We start from the raw sequence: 23,359 nt of genomic DNA on the forward strand, positions 1-23,359 counted from the left end.
GCTCCCTCTCGAGAAGGCCCACGTGCTCCTTTGTATGTGAGGTCCGAACGCTTCACCACGATGAGACCGGCAATCATAGAGGAGGAGGACATAACAAGATGATACTGTCTAGCGTGAAAATCGAGAAATGTTGATATCATCGTCTTGAGCCTTCCGGAATATTTACATTGGTGAGAGAGGTCATGCTCGTATCATAATATGAGCTTCCATCTTGCCACACGGTGTCTGATTTGCTGACCAAACAACACCAACGGCGCAGCCAATAGTAGTATCACAACGTATACACCAGCTTGTGTTCCAAATGTGCTCACATAACCAGCAGTTGTGACCCACGGGACAACACCCTGCAAAAAACCAAATGCTACGATATTTTTCAAGCCATTGACGAGCAAGAGAGCGTCGGCGTTGACAGGCAGATAGCAGTCCGATACGTAGGTCATTGTTGCCACTGGTACCGATGTCAGACCGATGGCAACCATCCCGTATCCGAAGAATCTGTTCAAGAAGTTAGCACTCGGCCCAGGACTCTTTCGCGAGCTCAACTTACAGCGATGTCCAGTTCAAAGTGTCCTGCACACCATAACCGAAGACCAGGCAGCCGGCGGGCACTATGAAACCAGGAATCCAGAGCAGATGCAAGCGAGTCTCGGGCTGGAAGACACCATTGTGCTTCTTGCTACGCCAATCGGAGTATCTGTCGACCAACCAGCCGCCCAAAAATGCACCGATTATGTTGCCAATCAGACCAGGAATATTGATCAGGCCGTTGATGCTGGGCTTCCATGAGTAAGGAGGGGTTTGCAACACGAAGGAATTGAGAATGTTGATGGCCACGACCCACGCGAGTGACACAGCATACGCCAGAAAAGCAAAGATGATGGGTGGGTAGGCGATCAGCGGGAAGGGCCTAATGAACATCGTCAAGAGGTTCGTGTCTTTCGGCACGCCAGACCACAGGCTTAATTCTTGCCGCCAAGTCTTCTTCGGGATCTGGTCCGGTTGGTAGGCAGGGTGAGCGGACATGTCCTCTGGTTTACTGCTGACCACCTTCTCGGCAGGAGCACCCATGGCATTTTCCTCGTCTGTTGATGCGGCGTGCACTGAATCGCTGCTTGAGCTTGCCGGTGGAGCAGTCTCGAGGTAGGATCTGTCGTATCGAGTCTCTGGGACAAACAATAGTACAACGATCCAGTTCACTGCGGTGAAGATGAACGCCATCCACTTATGCCAGCGCCACGATAGGCTGGTGATGACAAAGCCACAGATCAGTGGTCCAATGGTGTTACCGCCACTGATGGCGTTCATGTAGAGGCCGAGATAATTACCACGTTCATGGAGGAAGTAAAGGTCACTGGCCAATCAGAATCAGCTTTGTTCCAGTTCATGGAGAAAGCGAGACTCACTTCACGATGGCTGCACCAAGTGCCTCTGTTGAAGATCCTGCGAAGGCAGCAATTATATTCGACCTTGAGGCAGTGTCAGTGGAAACGAGTCGATACTATTCCACAGAGCTTGACTTCATGATGTGTACCATAACAACGACTCAAAGGACTGAGCCAACGCACCCCAGAGATAGCATACGCATAGCAGTAGCGATGCAAAGACAAAAACAGGTCGCTTGCCAAAATAGTTGGCAAGTGGCACCCATAAGAAGTTGAATACACCAAGAACCAGAATCGGCCAAAGCAAGAGAGCAGTAGTTTCTGTCTGTGTCTTTCCGAACTGGATCGACAGTTCGTAGAAGGCTGGACTCAGACCTCCGATAGCGTAGTTGGTTAAGAAGCTTATGAAGGGGTCAGCGACGTGTTGACAGTATGAGATAGACCTGGCTACCCACGTGAATGCACACACAGCGGTAAAGCAAGTGTGCTTCTTCCAGCGAGGCCAGCGGAGTGGATCGTTCGGGTCGTTTGGGTTTGGTGTCGGGTGCAAGATCAGACGGCCTCCATCGGCCTCGTCGTGAAGTTGTACAGTACCCTCGGTGATGTCGAGCTCATCGAAACAACGAAGTTGAACCATGTCGACAGATTGCTAAGTGTGGCTTTAGAGCTGGTTCGTGATCCAGGACTCGTACCAAGGATCGGCGGGAGTCGGTATTGGCGCTGGTATAGTTGTGTCCTTCATGCTGAGGATGTGAGTCGTGGAGGGAGCACGCGACTGGTATTAATAGAGACCCGGGTGATTCTTGGTGGACGCCACAGGGAGGAGGAACTAGTGGGTTGGCAAAATAGTGCAAGAAAGAGACTTGGTACCTTAATTATTGGTTAAGTACTTCTCCTACCTCTCTGTGTCTTGCTTCGGTAATCTTGGGGCGCCGAAGCGCACGTTGCTGTCGCTCCACTGCATATATTATGCCTTCATCACAGACCTCTACCTACCAGATTTCTTCGTTCTGGGAAAGACGAAATGGAGGTCCGTACGATGGGGAAAACGGCTCTCGGCTCCTGTGCAACGGTCGTCCGTGCTGGAGATTGGATGAGGAGAGCCGAAGGTTGATTGGGATATATATTATTCAGCAGCGAGGATGTGTGCGCATGAGTCGTGCACGAGCAACATTGGCGTCTTTCTATCTCCCTTGGTTTCTTCGTCTCCATAATCACCAGCAACTTCTGGTACGTTTAAAGTGAAGTGGCCTTAACTTCTGAGGGACACAGCAGGCTTTCACAAATGTAGACTTCCGTTCTACTGCAGCTCTGGTGCAAGCATGACGTAAGGGAGTGCATGAACATGCATGTGACATTCTTGCAAGTTCTAGATTTCTCCTTTTTCCAAGTGTGCCCTTTCCTACTTCTCCTCCCCTATCAAATCTCATACACACAGCCAGAACAAGCGCAATGTCAACTGCAACACGAGTCAAGGAGACAGCGCAGCATGAGGTCGAGCGCGTGGCGAAGATCGCCGAGGAAGGAGCCAAGTCTGGCGCATACGTCTACCCATTGAGAGTATGAAGATGAGACTCAACGCTGTAAGACCAGCAGACGCTGACCAGAGACCCAGGGCATCCTGTTCCTTGCCACCCACAAGGATCTCTACAAGCCTCTGTTTGCCCGCTTGGCGCCGACCCTGACACTTGGTGTGGGCATCACGACCATCATGTTCCTGTAGGCCCGGAATCTCAGCAACCAAATAATCTTCCCGTCGACTGACACGTGTTTGTAGCTTCACCTATCTCCCTCAAGTCGCAGTCTTGGTCTTCACTTCCGGCCCACTGGCAGCATTGACAACCGTACTCCTTGTCCTGAGCGAAAGCAGCACCCTGACCATGGTTCTCTCCAAAGCACTCCTTATCGAGGATGGCTTGATCGACACTTTTGACGGGACTTTGCTCTCGAAAGGCCACGCGGATCTCGTCGCCAAAGACCGTCAAGTCAAGTCCGGTGGCGCTGGTGATGCTATTGCCAGACTGGGAAAACTGGTCAGCAAACCTTTCCAGAAGTTCACACCAAGTGCAATTGTGAAGTACTTTATGTACTTGCCTCTCAACTTCATCCCAGTCGTCGGCACGGTTGCGTTCGTTGTGCTACAGGGCCGTCGTTCTGGTCCTTCAGCGCATGCTCGCTATTTCCAGCTAAAAGGCATGAATGCTGCACAGAAGGAGAAGTTTATTGAGGATCACCAGGGTGGCTATACCAGGTAAGAAACAAGAGGTCACAAGAGTCTGAACCAGATCACTGACCTTGGACATAGCTTCGGCGTGGTGGCGACACTTCTCGAGATGATCCCGGTCCTTGGCATTTTCATGGCCTTCACAAACACATGTGGCGCCGCACTCTGGGCAGCCGAGCTTGAACAGAAGGCCGGTACTGCACCGCAGCTCCAGGAGCAAGCAAAGAAGGCAGCATAGGAGCTTTTCCGCGTCTTTGCGGCCTGACCTCTCCATCGCGTCGCCTCAACCGAGATCCATCCCAATGGCCGTCGTTCTCGGTGGGTTTAGGGTCGACAGAGAACAACGGACCTCACTACAACTCTCGCAAGCATGCGATGACACTCGAGCAATTAAGTAACGATAGATGCAAACAGTTACGTCTCTGCCAGTGCCTTCGCCCAACAGCAGTCGGCTGGACAACGAGATAGAGATTGACACAGAAGTACTGTGGCGATGTCTGTATAGTAGCGACAATGCCATTTCCCACACTTACAAACATCCGCTTCTTTTGCTTTTTTTGGTTGCTTCGCTTTCGTGCCATCGTGGATTCATCGCGTTCGGCGCACATGGTGGCAACCTGTCCTTTCGTATCAGGCGTATATTCAGCTGCTCGTAAAAATGCAAAGACCTTGAAGCTCGGCGTCTTGGTGGGGACTCCACCTTGAAAATAGCCGAGGAAAACAGTGGCGCCATGCACATGCACATGCACATGCATTGTGCTCGATACGACAAGTCAGCGGCAAAGCGAGTACGAGAACCTTGCAGTTAAAAGAGCTTTGAATGAATTCGAAGTTCACGCTGCACATCCCGGTACACAACAAGCCCACCTAAGTCCAGTGTTCAGGCCACATCTTCAGGGAGCCGAACCCTACAGCCTCTACAAACGCTGGTCGAGGAAGCTCCACGATGTCGAAACCACAAGCACGAGCCTTGGGTTTCGACCGCGAATTTGCTGCTGTAAGATTACAACGTTGACAGCTTGATGCCATAATGCCATGGTCTTGCTATAATACTAGAAGCAGTGCGACTTACATCTGTCCATAGGCTGTCGCTGGAGTAGGAGAACTAGCTGCAGCTTTTCCAGAACTACCTGTTGGCGATGTTGATGGCAGACGAACAGCATTCGACGAGATCATGACGAAGATGAAAGCGATGATGCCACCACAGCAGGTGCCAGGCCTCACGAAGCGCGAGCACAAAGTCACGGTTGCCGATGGCTCAACAATATCACTCTTCGAGTTTCGACCTAGTAAGGTGCCTGTCTCGCCATCTCCAGCTATATATCATGTACATGGTGGAGGGATGATCCTCGGATCTGTAGAGATGTTTGAAGCTAGTGCTGCTCTGAAGGCTGAAGAGTACGGACTGCCATTCTTCTCCATCAACTATCGCCTTGCGCCTGAGCATCCGCATCCAACGCCAGTACATGATACATACTCGGGACTCACATGGTTGCACTCTCATGCCTCCGAGCTAGGCATCGCCAGTAGTCGCATCCTGGTAATCGGCGACAGCGCTGGAGGCGGTATCGCCGGCGGCATGGTCCTCATGGCTCGCGACAAGCAATTAGACCCACCCATCGCCCTCCAGATGCTGATCTATCCTATGCTCGACGATAGGAACATTCAACCACACCCGGATATCGACCCATTCACAATGTGGAAGACAGCCGACAACGAAACAGGTTGGCGAGCACTCTTGGGCTCCGCCGCCGCGCAGGAGGCGAGCGTTGACGGGCACGAGTATGCTGCTCCTGCTCGAGCAAACAATCTGGCCGGCCTTCCACCTACATACATAGATGTAGGACAACTGGATCTGTTCGCCAAAGAGGATCTACAGTATGCCGCGCGGCTTGCGGATGCAGGTGTGGCTGTCGAGTTTCACCTGTATCCAGGTCTACCTCATGCTTTTGAAGGAATGGGAGCGACCACCAGCATCGTGAAAAGCGCGGTGGCTAACAGGAAGCGTGTTGTAGAAGACTTCAAGCTGGGTGAGATGCAAGAATCCACGCAGTAGTGGTAATCAAGTATCGCATGTACTTTGCACGCTCATAGACTTTGGATATTCGGCATGCACAGCCCAGAATCTCAGTCGCTTTAGACTCGTTCGGACATGCGACCTTCCAATTGCAAGCTCCTAACTCTGTTTACGAATAGAAGGACAAATGTAGGCCAATGGCTGCTATGCATTGCCCCGTAAAACGAGCGACTTGCCGCATGAAGGATGCGCTAGCAACAAGACATGCACTCCACCTCGCCGATGGACAACAGGCAGCCGAATTCTTGAGATCTCCATAACGAGATATGGCTATATAGATGCAATGCATCAGACATAGGAAGGTTAGCTTTCGCGCATACGGAGTATTCGACCTCTCGTTATTCTTTTACTCACAACTATGCATTTCCCAAACCTCGCCTCTTCCTTTGCCCTGGCCAACACGGCCATGGCTTACATCTCCCTCAGCAGCATCCCTTTCAACATCAGCTCTGGCTCGGTTCAGAAAGTGAGTTGGTCGACCAACGAAACCTACACCCTAGAGCTGCACCTCGTACAGCAGACCGACAATGGGTGGGCTGATGTCGACACTATCTTTCAACATTGGCATCAAGAAGTCGGAGCGGGAAGTTATGATTGGAGCGTCCCGCAAGTCGTTGGACCCGACAGGTATGTCTACTCACCAACGCTCGGACATCCTGACCTACATCCATGACTTGTGTTAATGCATGCCTGCAGGAACGTCGCTCTCTGGCTCTCAGGCGCATTGCCAGGTGCACATGGCGCAGGCTACGCCAATATAACCGAATGGTTCCGCGTCTTCAACACTGGTGATAGCGTCCGTACTGTAGGCACTACCTACACCGGCAAGTACTTCCGACCCTTTACCGTCGGAGATATCGTCGGTCTCGCTCTTGGTTGCGTAGCAGCTTTCGGTCTCATCATTGGCGGTATCGTCTTCGTTGTGCTGAGGAAGAAGCGGGCGCAGAGGAAGAGGCAATTGATGAACCTGGAGGGTGATGCTAGGTTGAGTATCGATTCGATTGCTGAAGAGAAGTTGAGGGTGCATCAGGAGGTTATGAAGATAAAGAATTAGTTATGATCGAGTTTAATAACTGCTGGTGCTTCATGGAGTTATTTGTGTCATGGTGAATGGGGGTATCGGTCCGGCATATGTTGTGATATGTATGAACTGGAGTCTAGCATTGTGTAATCTACCATGATGAAGCAGAGGTTCCTTCTATCACGCGAGCCATTTGCCAGATGGTACTTGGTATCACGGGTAGTGTTTGCGATTTAAAGATATCTCAATTGCCGTCAGCAATGCAGCAATGTCAGATTTGGCCACGAATTGGCGATGTGCAACCCCAAATGTGTGTGAGCGAGCCGTTTCCCTTTCGTACTGTACAGCGGGATCATACAGGGCATTAATCCTTCATCAGACAGTGGACAATGCAAAGATGAGATGTGTTAATTGAATAATGTACACCGCCACTTCTGATTAAGATACATTACTATAATAGTCGTAAGAGAGCTGACATGCCGCATTTGTTACGCTCGACACTACGTTGAGTCGCTGATGTGGATATCGTAAACAAACCGAACTCCTGAACCCGCTCCAACATCTTCTTCCCACCGGCGTCGATGACACGGGATCTTGTGTGCTGTAGGCAGACTAGCTGTTCTTCGTGCCAACGCTTAAACGGTAGCTACAGGCTCATCAGCAACGGCGGGGTTGCCGTTGTGGTGGCCAGGCTTGTTGTTGTTGATGGCCATGTCCTTCTCATCGTAGTCGTGGATGTGAAGACCAAGACGAGCTGGGTCAATTCCCTTGTGGCCCCAGATGAGGAGAGCACCAAACACCGGCTTGGCGAGGAGATCGAGGATACCGTAAAAGATAGCCTCGGAATCGGAGGTGATCAAGTTGCCACCCTCGCACAAGCCCCAGGCGATGGGGTAGAGTGTCCAAAGAAGTGCTGTGAGCGATCCGCAGTAGAGGAAAGCTTTGCCAACATCCTTGCCCATAGCGTTGGCGTGCTTGCGCGCCTCCCAGACAAGGACGTAAAGGATGTAGAACAACGCGACGCAGCCGAAGACGAAGTAGCCCCACTTGTAAGATGAAACTACCAGAGCGCCAACAAGTCCAGTAATGATCATGACCTCATCGATGAGGATGACGAACATGACGGTGGGCCACGGGAGGGCGGCAGTGAGGAGGAGATCCATTAACAAGAGAGGTGTCGTGATAACCCTTGAGCGTTGTCAGTTTTGAAACTTCGGGTTCAGTCGTGTTCCAAGAAAATCTTACCAGTCAATGTATCGCACGTAAAAGATCTCACGCTCTAGACCGCCAACCTTGGAGCCCTGGCCGCGAGGAAACTCGACCTGGATGGGCGTCCAGCCAAGATTGCTGCCCATGGAGAAATAGGCGATCGTTGCAACCATAGTGATGGAGGCAGTGATGTAGTGGAAGATGCGATGCTGACGGGGCTTGGTGAGGGCCAAACCCATGAAGGCGAAAGTGGAAACCATCATGACGGCGCAAACGGTGAAGTACCAATCCGAACCGCGGGTAGTGATGGCATTGTCTGCGTACACTGTAGAGGCGGCGTTTGGCGCGTTCGACTGAAAGCCTGCGATGCTATTAGGATATATGTGTACTGATGAGCTGAACATATCATACCGTTGACGTTGAGAGCATTGTTTCCAGGCATCTTGGTGATTATCCTGCTGGGGACGGGGACGTAAACGTGGACGCTGATGAGGAACGGGACTGATAGGATCGGTAGGAGAATGAAGGAAGGTGGTGTGATGAGGGGTTATGAAGTGTTCAGCATTCCACAACAGACCTGACATGCGCGCATGACGGCAAGCCGTAGTATAGTGACGTAAGATCAAACACCTCCGGCATCAGGGAGTCTGCGGAAGGTTTCATCCCACTTTCGGATATGCGTGATTAGTCCTAGCTAAGCACACCAACCACTCTATCGTTGACTCATGGGCGCCAGCAATCACATTATTTGGGGCTGCCGCAGATGCGCGAGCTACCGGTTGGTTCGGCAGTCCGCAACGATCGTAAGATGAGGTCTGTGAGCTGGCAGTTGAGGGAGCTGACCAGTGATGGCGGCGGGTGTGCGGATGCGCTTGCGTTGTCGCAAGATACCAGTTTACCTTCGAGAGATGTAGCCAGTCGTTGCATGCTGCTGATCGCGCCGTCGCATCCGGCGTCGGTCGGTGTCCCCTGGAGGTCCCTCATCATTTCCAGTGGAGCAGCCAGACACGCAACTGAACATCGTACATCCCGGCATCGTAGGCGAATGGAAATCTAGGATGCAAAGGCGATCATGACAATCCTATCCGAAGTCAGATCACACAAATAGTGGCGTTGCGGGAAGAGCGGACAGTCACCGAGCTTTAGCAAAAGCTTGATCCTACCTTGCGGATTACCTCATGACTTTGTTGTGAAGATCTGGAAGGGCGTCCTCATCTTGAATTGCCAAGAAACCGACCGACGAAAGCTTGATCTGGGAAATGTCTTACAAATTCCCGTTCGCCATAGTAAGATTTGCAATAATGATGCGGTGAGGACGGCCGATGCGCCGTGGTATGATGGCCTGATGGGTATCAGCTTGACTAAGGACAAGAGTTTCGACCTGAGAAATGATGTTGATGAATGCTTGGTGCCGACCGCAACAGCCAACCACATGAACGATATCACAACCTCCCGGCTTCATATGACTTGAGAAAATCTGCCTCGTTGGCTCTAACCGTCATTTTGGTCGCCTGTGCTAACCCCATCCAAACCACGCCTTTGTCTGCCTCATTGCATAGCCCTCCGTAAGATCAAGGTCATCCCTTACTGTCGGAGACGCACGTAAACGTAGACATGTGCAGTCTGTCCAGCTGATGACCGTAAGCTCCAGCGCGATCTTACCAGATCATAGCAGATCGCCGCAGTATGCCGAATAAAGCCACCCGACAGCCACCCGCCGCAAGCCGATCTCTTGAATAACTACGATCGGCCGTCAAGTAAAGAAATCCCCGAAGGTCCACCTCGACTGCCAGCTCCCCTAGAAGTACCCACCGTACCTCAGACCTCGCCTAAAGCATCCGGAGATGGCACTCCCTTACAACGTGACCATCGAATACTATGTATTGAAGACCTTGCGTCGAACTGCCGAGCGGAGTTGTTGCGGATGTGCAAATATGCTTGAAATGACAGGCATCATGTTTTCTCTGCAATGTGAATGCATCATCATTTGATTGTCTGGCATCCGTAACCCGGCTGTTTACTAGCTTCGCCAATTGGCAGACAGAATAACGTGCCGAAGACAATCGCCGCCAAGTATGCCTAATGACCACTGTGTCCACAGAAAGAGGGAACGCATGTGAGAAATGCGTTCTGCGCAGGAAAGCAAGACGTCAACGTGATTCATGCAGCCATTCGGCGAGGTGCTGGTATGTTCCGCCGGACTTACTTGGAGAGTCGACCCCCTTGTTTCAGCCAGGCTAGTTGAACCAACTCATGCCATGGCCACTGAATCTCATTCCACAGCCGATGCCGAATTCACACTTGGGCGCTCATACCCTACACCGTCACGTCCAGCACTGCTTCGAGAACCCTGATACACTCCATCATATCCCCTCACCGCCTTCCCCAGTTCCTCAAAAATCACCTGTGCCAATCTTGCACGCTTGTGCAGCACAACACCATGCGGGTTCTTGACTTCGAGCAAAGCTCCCAAAGCACCGCTATACCCAGCATCCACCACTCCAGCCGAAACACTGACTCCCGATCTCCAGAGCGAGGATCTGGGGTAAATGGAAGCCATGCAGTCCAGTGGAACAGATATGGCTTCGTTAAAATCTACTAGGTATGAACCTGGCCGTAGCTTGATGGTGTTGTCTGCAGCGTAGGGGATGGGCTCGCAAGCGGCTGCACGACGGTGCGTATTATCGAGGTCTAGTTCTGCTGCTGAAGTCCAAGAGGAGATCTGGCGTAATGTGAGATCGATGCCGCAGGGTTGTTGTTGGGTTGTGGCGTCCTCGAGGTTGCGAACTAGTTCGCGAGCAACGATTTCATGGCCGGAGAGGATCATTATGGCCGTAGTAACTGTCAAGATGCCGTGAATAGTGCGAGATATATGATGTCCAGGTGGCTCAATAATGACTATTGGCAGAGAGGTGTGTATGAAGATTTGCGCTAAGCGAGTAGAGACGAGGTAGATTAGAAAGGTGAACTTGACAAACGTGATGGCAATGAGGCACAATAGAAGTATGTACGCAAGATCCTAACATGTCAACCGCCACACGTACATCGCCATCCATAAAGCAAATATTGCCGCGAAAACCACCATGACCCACCATGCCAACTCCTCCAGTCTCACAGTAAGCGGCCTATCAATAACATCCAAACTCGACTTCACCTTTCCCTCCTTCCCATCCTCCTCCCATGGCACACTCATCCCCAGATCCTGCAGCACCTGCTCCGCCACCAACCGCCCTCCTGCAAGACAAATCGGCACGCCCGTCCCAGGATGCGCAGAGGCACCAACCATATACAAACCCCGTATGCTCCCACTCCCACCCCGTCCCAAATCACCCAAAAGCTCTGCTACGCGTCCTAGGATGCCGCCTCCGAATTTACCGTCTAGCAGTGGTGACCCTTTCCTTGCTCGAGTCGAAGGACGGAAGCACAAGACGTTGAAGAAGGAGTGGGATAAGCCCAGGATAGCGCCACGATCGAGATTGAATTTCTGTTTCCACGTCTGCGGATCATTGGTTTCTTCGTGGACAATTAAGGGGCCAAGATCGACTCCTGTGCGTGCCTCGATGGTGGAGAGGATGGTTTTGCGGGCTAGGGCGATCATGGCGGGCCAGTCTTGATGTTCGGTTGGTTGGATGCCGGATTGGGACGGGGGTGAGAGGGATTTGATGTCTTGGTTTGTTGTTTTCTTGACTGCGGAGCCGTTCGCTTGCATGCTGCCATTCGTGTGTTGCGAGGCGATCTGGTTGGCTTGTCCATCTACCAGGTGGCCTACAGGTACGAGCACGACTATGCTGTCCTTGCCTTGCGGCGCCGCACTACTGTCTACTCGTGAAGGCACGTTGACGTAGAAACTTGGTTCGTCGGGTATGAGATGTTTCTTGAAGATCGAGTCGAATGATTCTTTGTACTGGTCTGCGAGGAAGATATTGTGGGCTGATAAGGCTGGCACTTGCTGTGAGAGACCCCAGTAGAAGGAGATACTCGAGCAGGATGCTTCCCGCTGCGACAGACTTTCAGCATAAGGCGTGGCTTTCGTGACTGCGCCCGGGTCTGTGTCCGGAGCCAGGAGATTGGTGTAAGCATAGACCAGGTCCGAGTTGTTGACCACAACATCCGCCTCCAGCACCTCGCCACCCCTCAGCCTCACTCCGCTCGCTCTACCCCTACTCTGGTCCAACAATATTCTCTCCACCTCACAGCCCATGCTGAACCTCACGCCCCTCCTCTTCCCAACCTCCACAAGCGCCTCCACAATCCTATGGAACCCCCCAACTGGATACCATATCCCCTCCGCCAACTCGGTATACTGCAATAGACTATATGTGCCTGGAGCATCAAAGGGAGACATACCCATATACATGCTCCCGAACGTGAACACCCTCCTCAACCGTTCCGTGAAGAAGTACTTACTCGCTCGCGTCCAGATACTTTCGAAAGGGTGTAACGCGATCAAATGTCGCAGGAAACTCACCCTCAGCATGGAAGCCAGAGAGGTGAAATTCTTGAGTAGGACGTGCTCGACACTGAGTTCATAATGCCGATGTGACTCGCCCAAAAAGGCCAGATATCGCTCATACCCATCATGACCCTCCCACTTCTCCACTTCCCTCTTCATCGTGGCCAGATCCGTGGACAGCACAAACTCCTCGCCATCGCCGAACCAGACCCGGTAATTGGGCTCGCATTTCCTCAGCTCCACACCTTCTTTCTCAAGGCTCGTCCCTAGTTCTGCAAATGTCTGATGGAAGAGTCGTGGGAGCAAGAGGAGCGAAGGTCCTTGGTCGAAACGGTAGCCATCTGGTGTATGTATGAGACTGCATCTCCCTCCAGTAAAATCGTTCTTCTCGAGGACAGTAACATCAAAGCCAGCGTGAGCTAGTCGTGCAGCGGTCGAGACGCCGCCGACACCTGCGCCTATACATTCGCAATCATGGTCAGTCTGGTGAGGTTCTGGGTATTTCTTCGCTCTGGAGATATCTGTATGGCCCACACATACCAATGACTATGGCGGTCTTGCGCGCACTTCTCGACTTCTCCGCCGCCATTGAGCGATTAGTGTAGATGTGCTAGCAGACATGGTGAGTACAGGTAGAGTACTAGTGGGAATCTATGACTTTCACATGTTCGAATTTGGCTGCAGGAAGCTTGGACTCCACGAGCGCCACTGGAGCACAGATCGATTGTGGCAAAAGTGACAAGAGACAAGAGACAACGATATCCAGCGACCCGCGCCAAAGTGTAGAAGGGCAGCACATACTGCGACTAAGTCGAAGAAGAGATGATGTTATGGCAAGAGATTCCTTGGAGGAGTAGACATTAGATCTCAATATCCATCATCATCTGTACATATACACAAACCCCTCCCGCCAAACACTCACCCAAGCGCCTTCTCCACCATCCCTCTCAAACCCATCCAAACACCCTTCTCTCTCCCCTCCGATGCCTTAAGCGTACTCCTGACGTCCACAACGTCCCTCTGACCCTCGATCTGCTCAGCAGGGAACCAAGACCCATGAAGTCCATACGGTACTCTCTGCGGCAATTGCACGCGTGCAAGCACAGTAGCCATATCCCTAGCATTAACGATCCATAACTCGCTCGTAGCACGGAGATCCGAGTTCTTATCATCCGGAACATCTCCATTAGAAAGAAGTTGCGCTTCATTGAAAGCGTAGAAGAGGAGAAATCCATCGTCTTCTGCTGAATTGGAGGAGGCAGGCACGAAACGAGGTTCTTGTGCGAACCAGCCTTCCGGAAGTTGAAACGCTTGGATGGTCTCGTCTTCGTCGCCACTAGCATTGGACCGTTGAGTCTCGAGGATATCCTCCATACTCCTCGTATCGACCGCACCAGTGACACTTCTCGGTGGTCTTTCCATTCCACGTGCGATCAAGGTCTTGACGTCGATTTTCACGAGAACATCTATCTTCGTCGCCTTGCCCAGTGCAGAGCCGAAAGAAGTGGTGGATGTACTGCAGCCGTAGACATATCTCGCATCAGCCATTTCTTTGTCGGGCCTTACACTCGGGAATTCGAAAGGAATGGTAGTCAGTGCCCATTGCTGGGCGATTTGGCCCGTGACAAGGTCGAAATTATAGTAGTAGAGACGACACTGATCCTCGTCCCATAAATGCGCCTTTAGATCTTCTTCGGTCTCAATCTCCTGGCCATTGAGCACGATGAAGGTATCTTTTTCCTCGCTCGGACTTTCAAGCAAGGAGGCGCGTTCGTACACTGTTGCTTCTTCTTCATCCGGACCGTACTTGGAGAAGAAGGGCATCCTCTTCTTCTGTTTTAGGACGGGCGTGGGAGGTAGTGCTTTGCGTGGAGTAGGCGGTGCCATATTGCCGGCAGCGAAGACGAGAGTGGCGCTCGTAAGGCGGCAGGCTAGCATGTTTACGCTAGTCGCCTCTATCGAGCCTTCAAAGTGTGAGTCCCAGCTGTTGGCTGTGTGGAAGATACAGCAGGCGTCTGTCTCGAACCACTTCACCTGCTTTGGATCTCTTCGCGGGAAAACGCCGAAGCGCGAAGGTTGCGAGGAGTTGTATGCTACTGGGGGCTCGCCTTTCAGCTGGTTCATTGGATCCAGGGAGAGTGGAAGATCCATGATAACCGTGTGGGTGGATGAGACGCCGAAATCGTGCATCATCTTTGCTCCGTGAATGCCTGGTACGGGTGCGTTGAGGAGCTTTTGCATGCTTGTGTCCTGCTGCTGAGGTACGATAGAGTACTGCACGTATGGCGGAGCGAATGAAGAGTGGAACATGAGCATCTCCTTCGTGACCGGGTCGATCTTGGGGTGTGCAGTCGTCCATTCCCGCATCCAGCCAAGTAGTCCAGCATCTTGACCGAGCACTTCTTCCACTTCTTTCGCTTTCTTCTCCATTTCCTTCTGCTCCTCAGTCTTCTCTCCCTCCGCAGAGCTTCCATTGAACCATCCGACCGTCTCCAATCCAGGTAACTGTATCCGCATAGGCGGCCCACTCTCACATGTCGCTAATGCCCTTCCATCATGGAACACGATATTAGTATTAGCCACGCTGATCTTCTCGATCTTCTGCTTCGACCCAGGCAGGAATGACAGAATCACCAGTAATATTGTCCTCATGACCCTGAAACCCACATACAAAAGATTGTAGAGAGGGTTGACGAGAGTAGCTATACTCGGCAGTATAGGTATCCGCAGATGTGGCGAGGAAAGCGTGTTGAGGTAGAGATCAGTGAGGACATATTGGTTCACGAACTCTGGCTCTATTCTCCCATTGTCCTGGTTGACAGGGAAGCTGACACCTGCTAGCATGCCGTCGCCATCGAACCAGTGTGCATCTCTGCCCAGGTCGTCGTTGGACACGGGATTGCTGCCATTGCGAACATATTCGCCGTTGGCCAGCTCCTCGGGAATGGTGCCAGTGTACGTGCAGGGTGTGAGTGGGAGTGTCTGCTGTATGGGTGCGAAGTTGCCAGTCAGGTATGGGTGGCGTGGTAGCGGGGTTGGAAACAAGGCATGGGAGGTGGCTCGCTTTCGTTTCTGGCCTGCCAGTGGCAATGGAGCTTCCAGCATTGTGTTTGTAGGGTAAAGTCCGTGTAGGATGACAACAAGGGCAGCAGCAGTGGTTGTTCAACCAAGCATGTCGATAGACAGTATGGTGCTCATACAGTAGTGGCACATACAGAAGCGAGTAATGGTGTCGATGTGTATGGGTGTCAACAGCGGTTCAGGCCACGGTCACTATCAGATCATCACATGCCAAACTCGACCTCTTCCACCGGCATCCCCTCTTTCACTCTAAAATCCTGCCTCGCTTCGGGACGGGCTGGAGTTGTTTGATAGTCTGTGTCTGTGCCGCAAGAGCTCCGCTCTGGTAAAGCTCCTCATGCACGATGCTTGTCGCGCTTGCTTGTGATCGTGATCTAATGACGTCGGTTGACTTTGAGCTATACTGCTTGGATAAAGACATGAGAAAGCAACAGACTGTACTGCCAGAATATGAGGCTCGCTAATCTATGCCGCCTTCCTTGGCACTCAACGTCATTTCCCACGGACAACCGTGCTGCCGACGGCGCAGACTCGGGCACTGTCATCTAAGCAGTCCCGTGTCGCGAGCATTTCTGATTGTGAACGCGTGGGCGTGGGTGTTGGCGATGGCGGATGTAATTTATTCACGTGGCTTGGACTTGGACGAGGCTCGAGTCTACTCCGCACGCTACGCCACAGCCATCTTAATCATTCAACATACAGTACCGTAGTATACATTAATCTCTGCATACACACTCAGCAACGACGTGCACGAAATGATGAGAGGCCATTAGCGGGAGTAATGGGGTCTTTGCATACCAGCGACAAATCGCTTCTCTCGCCTGCTTGAAAGCGCTCTCCGGGCTACCACTACTGTTCAGCCGCCATGGGCTACGACTATGCGCTCGTGTATGTCATGATTCGTCTCACCCCGATATCACTGCCATGCACTGCAACAGTTCTACACTATCCGCACCGGCTCCCCGAAGCCATGGCATCCTTCCATCTCAAACCTCTGCAGAGGGAGATCGACACAGCTGACATGTGACAAAGGCACCTCACCTACACCATTCCGCCTGCTCTACTGCTCTCCATAATATACTACCCATTATGTACAAAGCTCGACCTCTACAAACTTGCCTTCTTAATAATCATCGCCGTCATCTCAACCATACCATGGGACAGCTACCTCATCCGCACGAACATCTGGTCGTACCCGCCTTCCGTAGTCCTCGGACCCAAGATCTTCTCGATTCCGATTGAAGAGGTCTTTTTCTTCGTCATCCAGACATACAACACAAGCCTGTTGTATCTGCTGCTGAGCAAGCCGGTGCTACATAGCGCCTACCTCGTGCGAGAGAAGAAAGGACGGCGAGGGAGATGGACGTACATCAAACTCATTGGCCAGTTGGCGCTCGGGTTGGCGATCAAGAAGGGCATCACGTTCGTGCGGGAAGGAGGCAAGGAGACATACCTCGGTCTGATACTGGTCTGGGCCATACCCTTTCTCTTTCTGCTCTGGAGTCTGGCTTACCAGTTTCTGGTCAATCTTCCACCAACAAGCACGATCTTACCAATCGCACTACCCACGCTCTACCTCTGGCTTGTGGACACTCTAGCTCTGAAACGTGGAACATGGGTTATCGAATCTGGAACGAAAACGGGGATCACGCTGTGGGAGGGACTTGAGATCGAGGAAGCAGTCTTCTTCCTCCTAACAAACTGCCTCATCACCTTTGGCCTCGTAGCATTCGACAACGCAATCGCAGTCCTGAACACTTTCCCCTCGCACTTCGAAAAAGTACCTTCCCTACCCAATCCAGCTCTACTAGTGCGAGCACTCTTAATACCAGCAAGCACATACGACGACGACCGGATCCTTGGACTGCAGCAGAGCGTAGCGCGACTCAAGGCTAAGAGCCGAAGTTTCTACCTCGCTTCATCCGTCTTTCAAGGCCGGCTACGAATTGATCTTATTGTTTTGTACTCTTTCTGTCGCATAGCGGATGATTTGATTGATAATGCGACCACGGCGAAGGAAGCGCGGGACTGGGTGGCGAAGCTGAAAGAGTTTTTGGATTTGTGTTATGCGGACCCGATGAAGACTGCGGATGGAAGGGTGATTAATGCACGAGATCCGAACCAAGGTGCGGCTACGACGTGCGTGATGAGACATTTCCCGGAGGACGCGCAACTGACATTGCTTATGCTACCGACCAATCGTATGAACAAGGAGCCCTTGTACGAACTGATAAGAGGATTCGAAATGGATCTGGCCTTCACGTCAAATTTCAGCGGCACCACCACGACCAAACTTACCGGTCCCATCACCTCGGAACAGGATCTTGATCTCTACGGCGCTCGTGTCGCTGGCACAGTGGCATTATTGTGTATCCAGCTGGTCATGTACCACTACCCCGGAACTTCGGAGTCGAAGGCCAAGCGTTTGATGGCTGCCGGGCATGATATGGGGGTTGCGTTGCAATATACCAATATCGCGCGGGACTTGCAAGTTGATGCGCAGAATGGACGGGTCTACGCACCGCCTGGCTGGCTGAAAAAGGAGAAATTCACGCCTGAGTCTTTCATTGCTGGACTTACATCCGCCGTCGCCTCGCCACCTACGGACAGCCAAACGTTCTTCTTGCAAAAGTTGTCGGCGGTACGGCATAGACTCCTCGACCGCGCTTTCCTCTTCTACGACAGAAGTGTCAGTGCTATTGAAGAACTTCCTATCGAAGGACGCGCGCCTATGAGAGTAGCGGTGGAGAGTTATATGCAGATTGCTCGCGAACTGCGCACACCTGGTTTCGCCGTGAAGGCTGGACGGGCGACGGTGCCCGGGTGGAAGAGGGTGGGCGTTGCTTGGAATAGCTTGTGGGGACCACGGAAAAGACAATAACGTTTGTTGGCGATGCGATGGTCTTGTGTAAGGCGCAGTCATGTCGAAGCCGACTACTTTTGTGTATACGTGTCGGAGGTGTGATGTGTGGTGTGTATATACCCCTTGATAATCCCGAAAGCTAACACGGACAATCTCTTCCATCTATCGTCGCTCGCCAAACGGGTACTTACGCGTTATGTCAATGCTCAGCGGGTACTGTTCAGCTGCCGCAAGATGTGCATCAGGCCGAGCATAGCTAACGTCTTTCCAAAGATGAAGTCAGTCAGATAAGCGAACGCAGGATATGCAAGACGGGAGCAGTATGACCATGATTTGTGCACCTGATATCGTGCTGTGACCCGACTAGATGAAACGCTGGGTATATATGCTACCCCCCAAATCTATGTCATCATGCCTCATAACCTCATACTGGAAGCTTTCACGCCGTACTATGCATAGCAATACCCGTCGTAAATCCTCTCTGTCCCATTGTATCATGCATTCCCGCCTCGGGTCCAATTTCGGCCACGGGACCACAAGAAGGCCATCCAATTGATGGCGAGCATTCATTAACCATAACATCAAGGCTCGTCTTTGCCTTCCTCACAAAGATTGCCGTCTGCAACCGCCAACGCCCACGTAGTCGTTTCGTCTTATCACCCAACAACTCCTCTAATTGTGCGAGTTCTGACCCGAGCTGCTGTTCCAGATCCACCTCCTCTTTCTTCTGCACTCGCTGCAGCTCCTGCTCCTCCTTTTCCTGCCGCTGACCTCGACTCTTCATGCGGCGACTTTGCTCGCCCCGCAGAACATTTATGGCACTCTCCTGCCTCGCATCCATATTTTGCCTTACCTGTCTTGTCTTCTCCAGCTCTGCAAGATCTTGATCGGTCACTGGACGACCGTGCAACTCGCCAGTACTAAACACTCCTGCACAGTAAGCCTCCATATGCTTCAATGCAGTAGCATTGTCTCTCCTTGCTTGTTCATGTATCAAACGCATATTGGCCTCGGCTTTAACCTGCTTGTCCTCTGCTTCCGCCATAGCAGCCGCCTGCGTCTCCAGCAGCTCTTGCAAAGCCGACTCGCGGCGTTCATGCATTTGCTTGCGTATACTTTCATGCTCCGCAGTAAGCTCGGCTCTAAGATTTCTTATCCAGAGGATGTGGCTGTCGCACTGGTCGCTGTGTACCTGGTTTAAGAATGTAGCATCGTGGTCGCGGGTAACGTTGGCCAGTTCCTGTAGATCGTCCTGCATTTTGGTCATGACCGCATCGACTTTCAAATCAGCAGACACAGGACGGCTCTCCGTCGTGGTAGCTCGTGCTTGGCCTACAGCTTCTGTTGGACGCTCTTCGCTTGACGTGGATCGAGGTAACGATATGGCCTCGTCCCTCTGCTCCAGTCTTTCCAGAAGCGCGGTCTGCTCGGTCTGCGTCGTGACATGCTCGACAAGTGAACCTGGTATTGGCATGTTGCAACAGCTTGGTGCTTTACCCAGCTTGCCATCGGTCGTTGCCTTGATCGTGACGCGGAGAGACTGCGTACATACTCGATGTCCGCAGGGTAACTTGTGGACTGCTCTACGTTGACTCTGCGAGTCTTGCGGGCAGTGAGGACAGCCTTCAGCAATCGAAGTGCTTGAGCTATTCCATCCATTTCGTAACGAACTCAGTCCTCGAATTCGCCGGAAATGTCTCTTTGGAGAGGATCTGGGGCTCGAAAGTGGAAGCGAGAACGCAGACTGAGACGGCGTGGTTGGTGGCGAAGAGGAGAACGAGTGTCCATCCTGGCCTCGGCCACGGGCAACAAAGGCGTCGTAGTCGCGGAAGGAGATCGGTGTCCTATACAGCGTCCGCTCAGCTGGAGGGTGCTGCTCGCGTGAAGTCTCTGAAAAAGTGGACATGAAGCCCGTAGACTGGGAGGCACGAGAGCCAACAGACTCTTGCGATGTTCTGAAGGCGTCCATCCGTTTCGGCGTAGAGTCAGACGTCAAGTCGAGCGTAGAGCCCAGCAAGCCCATATCGATCCCGAGCTCACTGGCCTCTTGGTGTAGTTTTGCATCAAGACTGTCCTCCGTTTCCTCGCTGGACAACAGCAGTACCTGATGGCAGTACGCATCCTGGCTGTCATGGTAACGCTGTGCGACGCCTCGAGGATGCTGCGAGAGCATACTCATTTGTCGCTACCCAGCCGAAGAGGATGCAACGAAGTCCAGCTGATGTTACAAAATCCTCACCGTATCCAGAAGCTTGGTAACTCCAACAAGGTCAGCTTGGGAAGACAAGTGCAACCGCACCAGGGCATCAAGCGTGTGACAAATCGCACAGCTTGCCGACTGTGACGACAATCGTGGGTGGTGGCCTGACATGTATTGGTCGTTTTGTGTTGCACGACATCTAGAGCAACCAACCAGTAAGACAAACACCCGCCTCTTTCGAGAGGTCTTGGAGGTGTGAAATGAGCTAATGCAAGACGGATCTACGCCGCAGAGTGGCAGTTCGCTTGCCGTCGGTCGCCTGGTAGAACTATCTCGCTTAGCACCGATCTTTTTCACCTGGCAAAATCTTTGCCAGATCTCTGTACCGGGTTGCGATATTCGTCGCCATCGACGAAGACCGCTTGAGCCTCGTAAAGTGGCCTGTCAAAATTCGCCAGTCCAAGGGCAGCACGATCCCAGATACCGAGGGTACCGTGCTGTCAAAGCGAGATCTTCGATGCTTCCACCTTGCATGACTGCCGGCTAACCCAATCCCGGGGGGTTCAATTCCAACCAATAACCTGCGTCAAGGCTGAGACGCACAACAAAGACGATATCAAGTGCGAGTGGGCCTGGATTTCCACTTGCGGAAGCAGGTCCGACATTGCTGAACACGATAAGTGATGAGTGACGAGTGATTGGGATGGTTCAAATGGTCCATCTGTATAATCTACATCAAGTAGCTCCAGCATCAATCTGAGCAAGAATCCAACTTCATCATTCTCCTCCCATGGGACTATCCATCTTCGAAAGTGTATGGTAAAACCACGCGCCGCATCTACGAAGACTTGTAGGTGGTGCCGAATGGACCCACCTTAACTGATGGAGACGTTAGCATAAATTCTCTGCAAAAGACTGAACCCAAACTAATGCCTTGACTTACTGTTACCATACTTCACAGTTGCGCTACCGCTGTTCGACTCGACGGTGGCCGGAGCGCCATTGCCAGTAGCACACGTGCCACGTGCGACACCAGGCTTGGAAGTGTCCGCGGTGGTAGGGTATGCGACGCCGTCAAGCCACTCCATCTCAGCAGTGTAGTCGTCCCCTGTCGGCTTATCAGTATTCATGATCTTGGCGAGGTACCCAGATCTGGCAGCTTACAGATAGACAAGACAAGCGTCATACCACGCTTGAACGCGGCACCCATGGTCTTCAGTCCACCATGAGTGTCGAAGGTGTTCGTGTCACCAAAGACAGACTTCTGAGCTTTGCAGAAGTCTTCCGTGATGCTGTCGCCTGAAATTCCTGTGATATCCGACTTTGGCTGGCCGATGACCTTGCCGTTCTGGACGTATAGACGACGGATCTCCTTGAGGTTGCCTGCTGCGGTACCGTCGTCGGTGATGAACTGTGTGACCACAGTAAATTTCGAGCTAGTGTCGACAGTCTTGCCAGGGCCGTAGAAAGAAGTGTTGCCAAGGCGGTAGGCGTTGAACTATTCGAGAGAAGGTCAATCCTGAATGGGCACAGATCAAGGACATGTCTACTCACGTCACATCCAGCTCTGTCACAGATGCCAGCAGCGCCACAAGTGGTGTCGTCGGTGCATACAGCAAGGCCGTTTTTGGTGCAAGGGTGAGGCGTGACTGCGGTGGAGATCTTGTTGGCCTCCCAGATGTCCTGTGGTAAGATGCAGATGTCAGCGAGAGTTCAACGTCCTGAGCGTCCCAATCAAAACTAAGATTCTACTTACCATCTCATTGCAGCAAGCACCCATGGGTCCAGCACCGCTATTCTTGTCACCAGAAGATGGCACCCATCCATCACTGTTTGCCTGCACAACAATGTCAGCAATCCATTGGCTACATCATAACTCACAAAACCATACCTTGCCGTTAATGAACTTAATGTCCTTGGGACACTGACTGTCACAGTATCCAGTACCATACGGTGCGCCAGCTTTGTTGGTAGCACTAAGCCCACCATCTCGAGGCATCTCAGAAAAGTACAGGGCACCGTTGACGCCGCAAGGGAGAGTCGAGACGTCAACGTCAAAGGTGAACTCTTGGTTCAGCAAATCAAACAGCTCATAGTTCTGACCCTTGACACCCAACATGTACAGACGAGAGCCGACATTGCTGCCCGTCTTCAAGGTCACGGACAAAGTGTCGCCATCGGACGTCACGCCATACGTGCCAGAGTAATCTGCTCCATCGACAGCGCAGTTTTTAGCACAGGTTGCGCCGTCTGGGCACAAGGTCGTATCCCAAGTTTGTCCAGAGTAGCAGTTGTTGGAACCGGATGTGCTGTGTACCCAACGCCAGTTTGCGTCCAAAACCACACTGTGTTGCTCCTTGGTGCAGCCAGAAGCAGTGCAGTGGGTAAGGGAGAGAGGAGGGTGGGTCTCCTTGGTGAGAGTACCGATCTGTTGAGCGAGAGCGCCAGCGCTCAGGCCGAAAACCGCGGCTCTAATGGCTGTATGCATGCTGGAATCTTGCCTGTGAGAGAGCGTGGCTGAAGTTGGGTGAGATGAACGAATGGTACTCGGATCAACCGTAGGAAGCGATGAGAAAATCGAGAGGCTGCGAACAAGGAGTGCAGTAGAAGAACTTATACAAACATGTCGTTTCAGGAACATAGCCGATCAACATCAGCGCCTGGGCACGAACCTTGAACTGCGAAGCGTATCATCATTTCTCAAGATTGTTCCGATCAGCTAGCCAGGAAGAGGGAGATCCATCGAATCTCTGGCGTCAGGCATGGCGTATGGTAATGATTTGAGGACTGTCAGGAATCATGTACTTCTCGAGGGTTTGGCCTCTCGCACATTGCTAGGCTTGACTGGT

At 52.2% G+C, this 23,359-nt stretch overlaps 11 protein-coding genes across 11 annotated transcripts; 4 read left to right on the forward strand and 7 right to left on the reverse strand.

The window, feature by feature from the left end:
• Positions 1-191: 191 nt before the first annotated feature.
• On the reverse strand, positions 192-2,019 carry LTS14_006849 (uncharacterized protein; the record flags this gene model as incomplete). Its single annotated transcript, XM_064839542.1, has 4 exons — positions 192-495; positions 548-1,351; positions 1,404-1,440; positions 1,566-2,019. The coding sequence occupies 4 exons, from the start codon at positions 2,017-2,019 to the stop codon at positions 192-194; spliced, it is 1,599 nt and encodes a 532-aa protein (XP_064692785.1).
• An 815-nt stretch (positions 2,020-2,834) lies between these two features.
• On the forward strand, positions 2,835-3,844 carry LTS14_006850 (uncharacterized protein; the record flags this gene model as incomplete). The annotated part of the gene is made up of 4 exons (XM_064839543.1): positions 2,835-2,942; positions 2,998-3,101; positions 3,160-3,633; positions 3,688-3,844. 4 exons carry the CDS (start codon positions 2,835-2,837, stop codon positions 3,842-3,844), a joined length of 843 nt encoding a protein of 280 aa, XP_064692786.1.
• Positions 3,845-4,552: 708 nt separating this feature from the next.
• On the forward strand, positions 4,553-5,662 carry LTS14_006851 (uncharacterized protein; the record flags this gene model as incomplete). The annotated part of the gene is made up of 2 exons (XM_064839544.1): positions 4,553-4,603; positions 4,691-5,662. 2 exons carry the CDS (start codon positions 4,553-4,555, stop codon positions 5,660-5,662), a joined length of 1,023 nt encoding a protein of 340 aa, XP_064692787.1.
• A 379-nt stretch (positions 5,663-6,041) lies between these two features.
• On the forward strand, positions 6,042-6,737 carry LTS14_006852 (uncharacterized protein; the record flags this gene model as incomplete). The annotated part of the gene is made up of 2 exons (XM_064839545.1): positions 6,042-6,310; positions 6,380-6,737. 2 exons carry the CDS (start codon positions 6,042-6,044, stop codon positions 6,735-6,737), a joined length of 627 nt encoding a protein of 208 aa, XP_064692788.1.
• Positions 6,738-7,339: 602 nt separating this feature from the next.
• LTS14_006853 (uncharacterized protein) lies at positions 7,340-8,355 on the reverse strand (the record flags this gene model as incomplete). The annotated part of the gene is made up of 3 exons (XM_064839546.1): positions 7,340-7,892; positions 7,950-8,274; positions 8,325-8,355. 3 exons carry the CDS (start codon positions 8,353-8,355, stop codon positions 7,340-7,342), a joined length of 909 nt encoding a protein of 302 aa, XP_064692789.1.
• A 1,830-nt stretch (positions 8,356-10,185) lies between these two features.
• Positions 10,186-10,740, reverse strand: LTS14_006854 (uncharacterized protein; the record flags this gene model as incomplete). The annotated part of the gene is made up of 1 exon (XM_064839547.1): positions 10,186-10,740. The coding sequence occupies one exon, from the start codon at positions 10,738-10,740 to the stop codon at positions 10,186-10,188; it is 555 nt and encodes a 184-aa protein (XP_064692790.1).
• A 192-nt stretch (positions 10,741-10,932) lies between these two features.
• Positions 10,933-12,955, reverse strand: PDH1_1 (ATP-binding cassette transporter CGR1; the record flags this gene model as incomplete). Its single annotated transcript, XM_064839548.1, has 2 exons — positions 10,933-12,824; positions 12,907-12,955. The coding sequence occupies 2 exons, from the start codon at positions 12,953-12,955 to the stop codon at positions 10,933-10,935; spliced, it is 1,941 nt and encodes a 646-aa protein (XP_064692791.1).
• Positions 12,956-13,284: 329 nt separating this feature from the next.
• Positions 13,285-15,471, reverse strand: LTS14_006856 (uncharacterized protein; the record flags this gene model as incomplete). Its single annotated transcript, XM_064839549.1, has 1 exon — positions 13,285-15,471. One exon carries the CDS (start codon positions 15,469-15,471, stop codon positions 13,285-13,287), a length of 2,187 nt encoding a protein of 728 aa, XP_064692792.1.
• Positions 15,472-16,312: 841 nt separating this feature from the next.
• On the forward strand, positions 16,313-18,328 carry LTS14_006857 (uncharacterized protein; the record flags this gene model as incomplete). Its single annotated transcript, XM_064839550.1, has 2 exons — positions 16,313-16,335; positions 16,480-18,328. The coding sequence occupies 2 exons, from the start codon at positions 16,313-16,315 to the stop codon at positions 18,326-18,328; spliced, it is 1,872 nt and encodes a 623-aa protein (XP_064692793.1).
• A 421-nt stretch (positions 18,329-18,749) lies between these two features.
• Positions 18,750-20,483, reverse strand: LTS14_006858 (uncharacterized protein; the record flags this gene model as incomplete). Its single annotated transcript, XM_064839551.1, has 1 exon — positions 18,750-20,483. The coding sequence occupies one exon, from the start codon at positions 20,481-20,483 to the stop codon at positions 18,750-18,752; it is 1,734 nt and encodes a 577-aa protein (XP_064692794.1).
• An 865-nt stretch (positions 20,484-21,348) lies between these two features.
• Positions 21,349-22,998, reverse strand: LTS14_006859 (uncharacterized protein; the record flags this gene model as incomplete). Its single annotated transcript, XM_064839552.1, has 6 exons — positions 21,349-21,389; positions 21,454-21,618; positions 21,675-22,008; positions 22,065-22,193; positions 22,267-22,347; positions 22,402-22,998. 6 exons carry the CDS (start codon positions 22,996-22,998, stop codon positions 21,349-21,351), a joined length of 1,347 nt encoding a protein of 448 aa, XP_064692795.1.
• Between the last annotated feature and the right edge of the window lie 361 nt (positions 22,999-23,359).

Source organism: Recurvomyces mirabilis, assembly GCF_035927965.1.
Source record: "Recurvomyces mirabilis strain CCFEE 5264 chromosome Unknown scaffold_18, whole genome shotgun sequence".
In the NCBI taxonomy this organism is placed as follows: Eukaryota; Fungi; Ascomycota; class Dothideomycetes; order Mycosphaerellales; family Teratosphaeriaceae; genus Recurvomyces; species Recurvomyces mirabilis.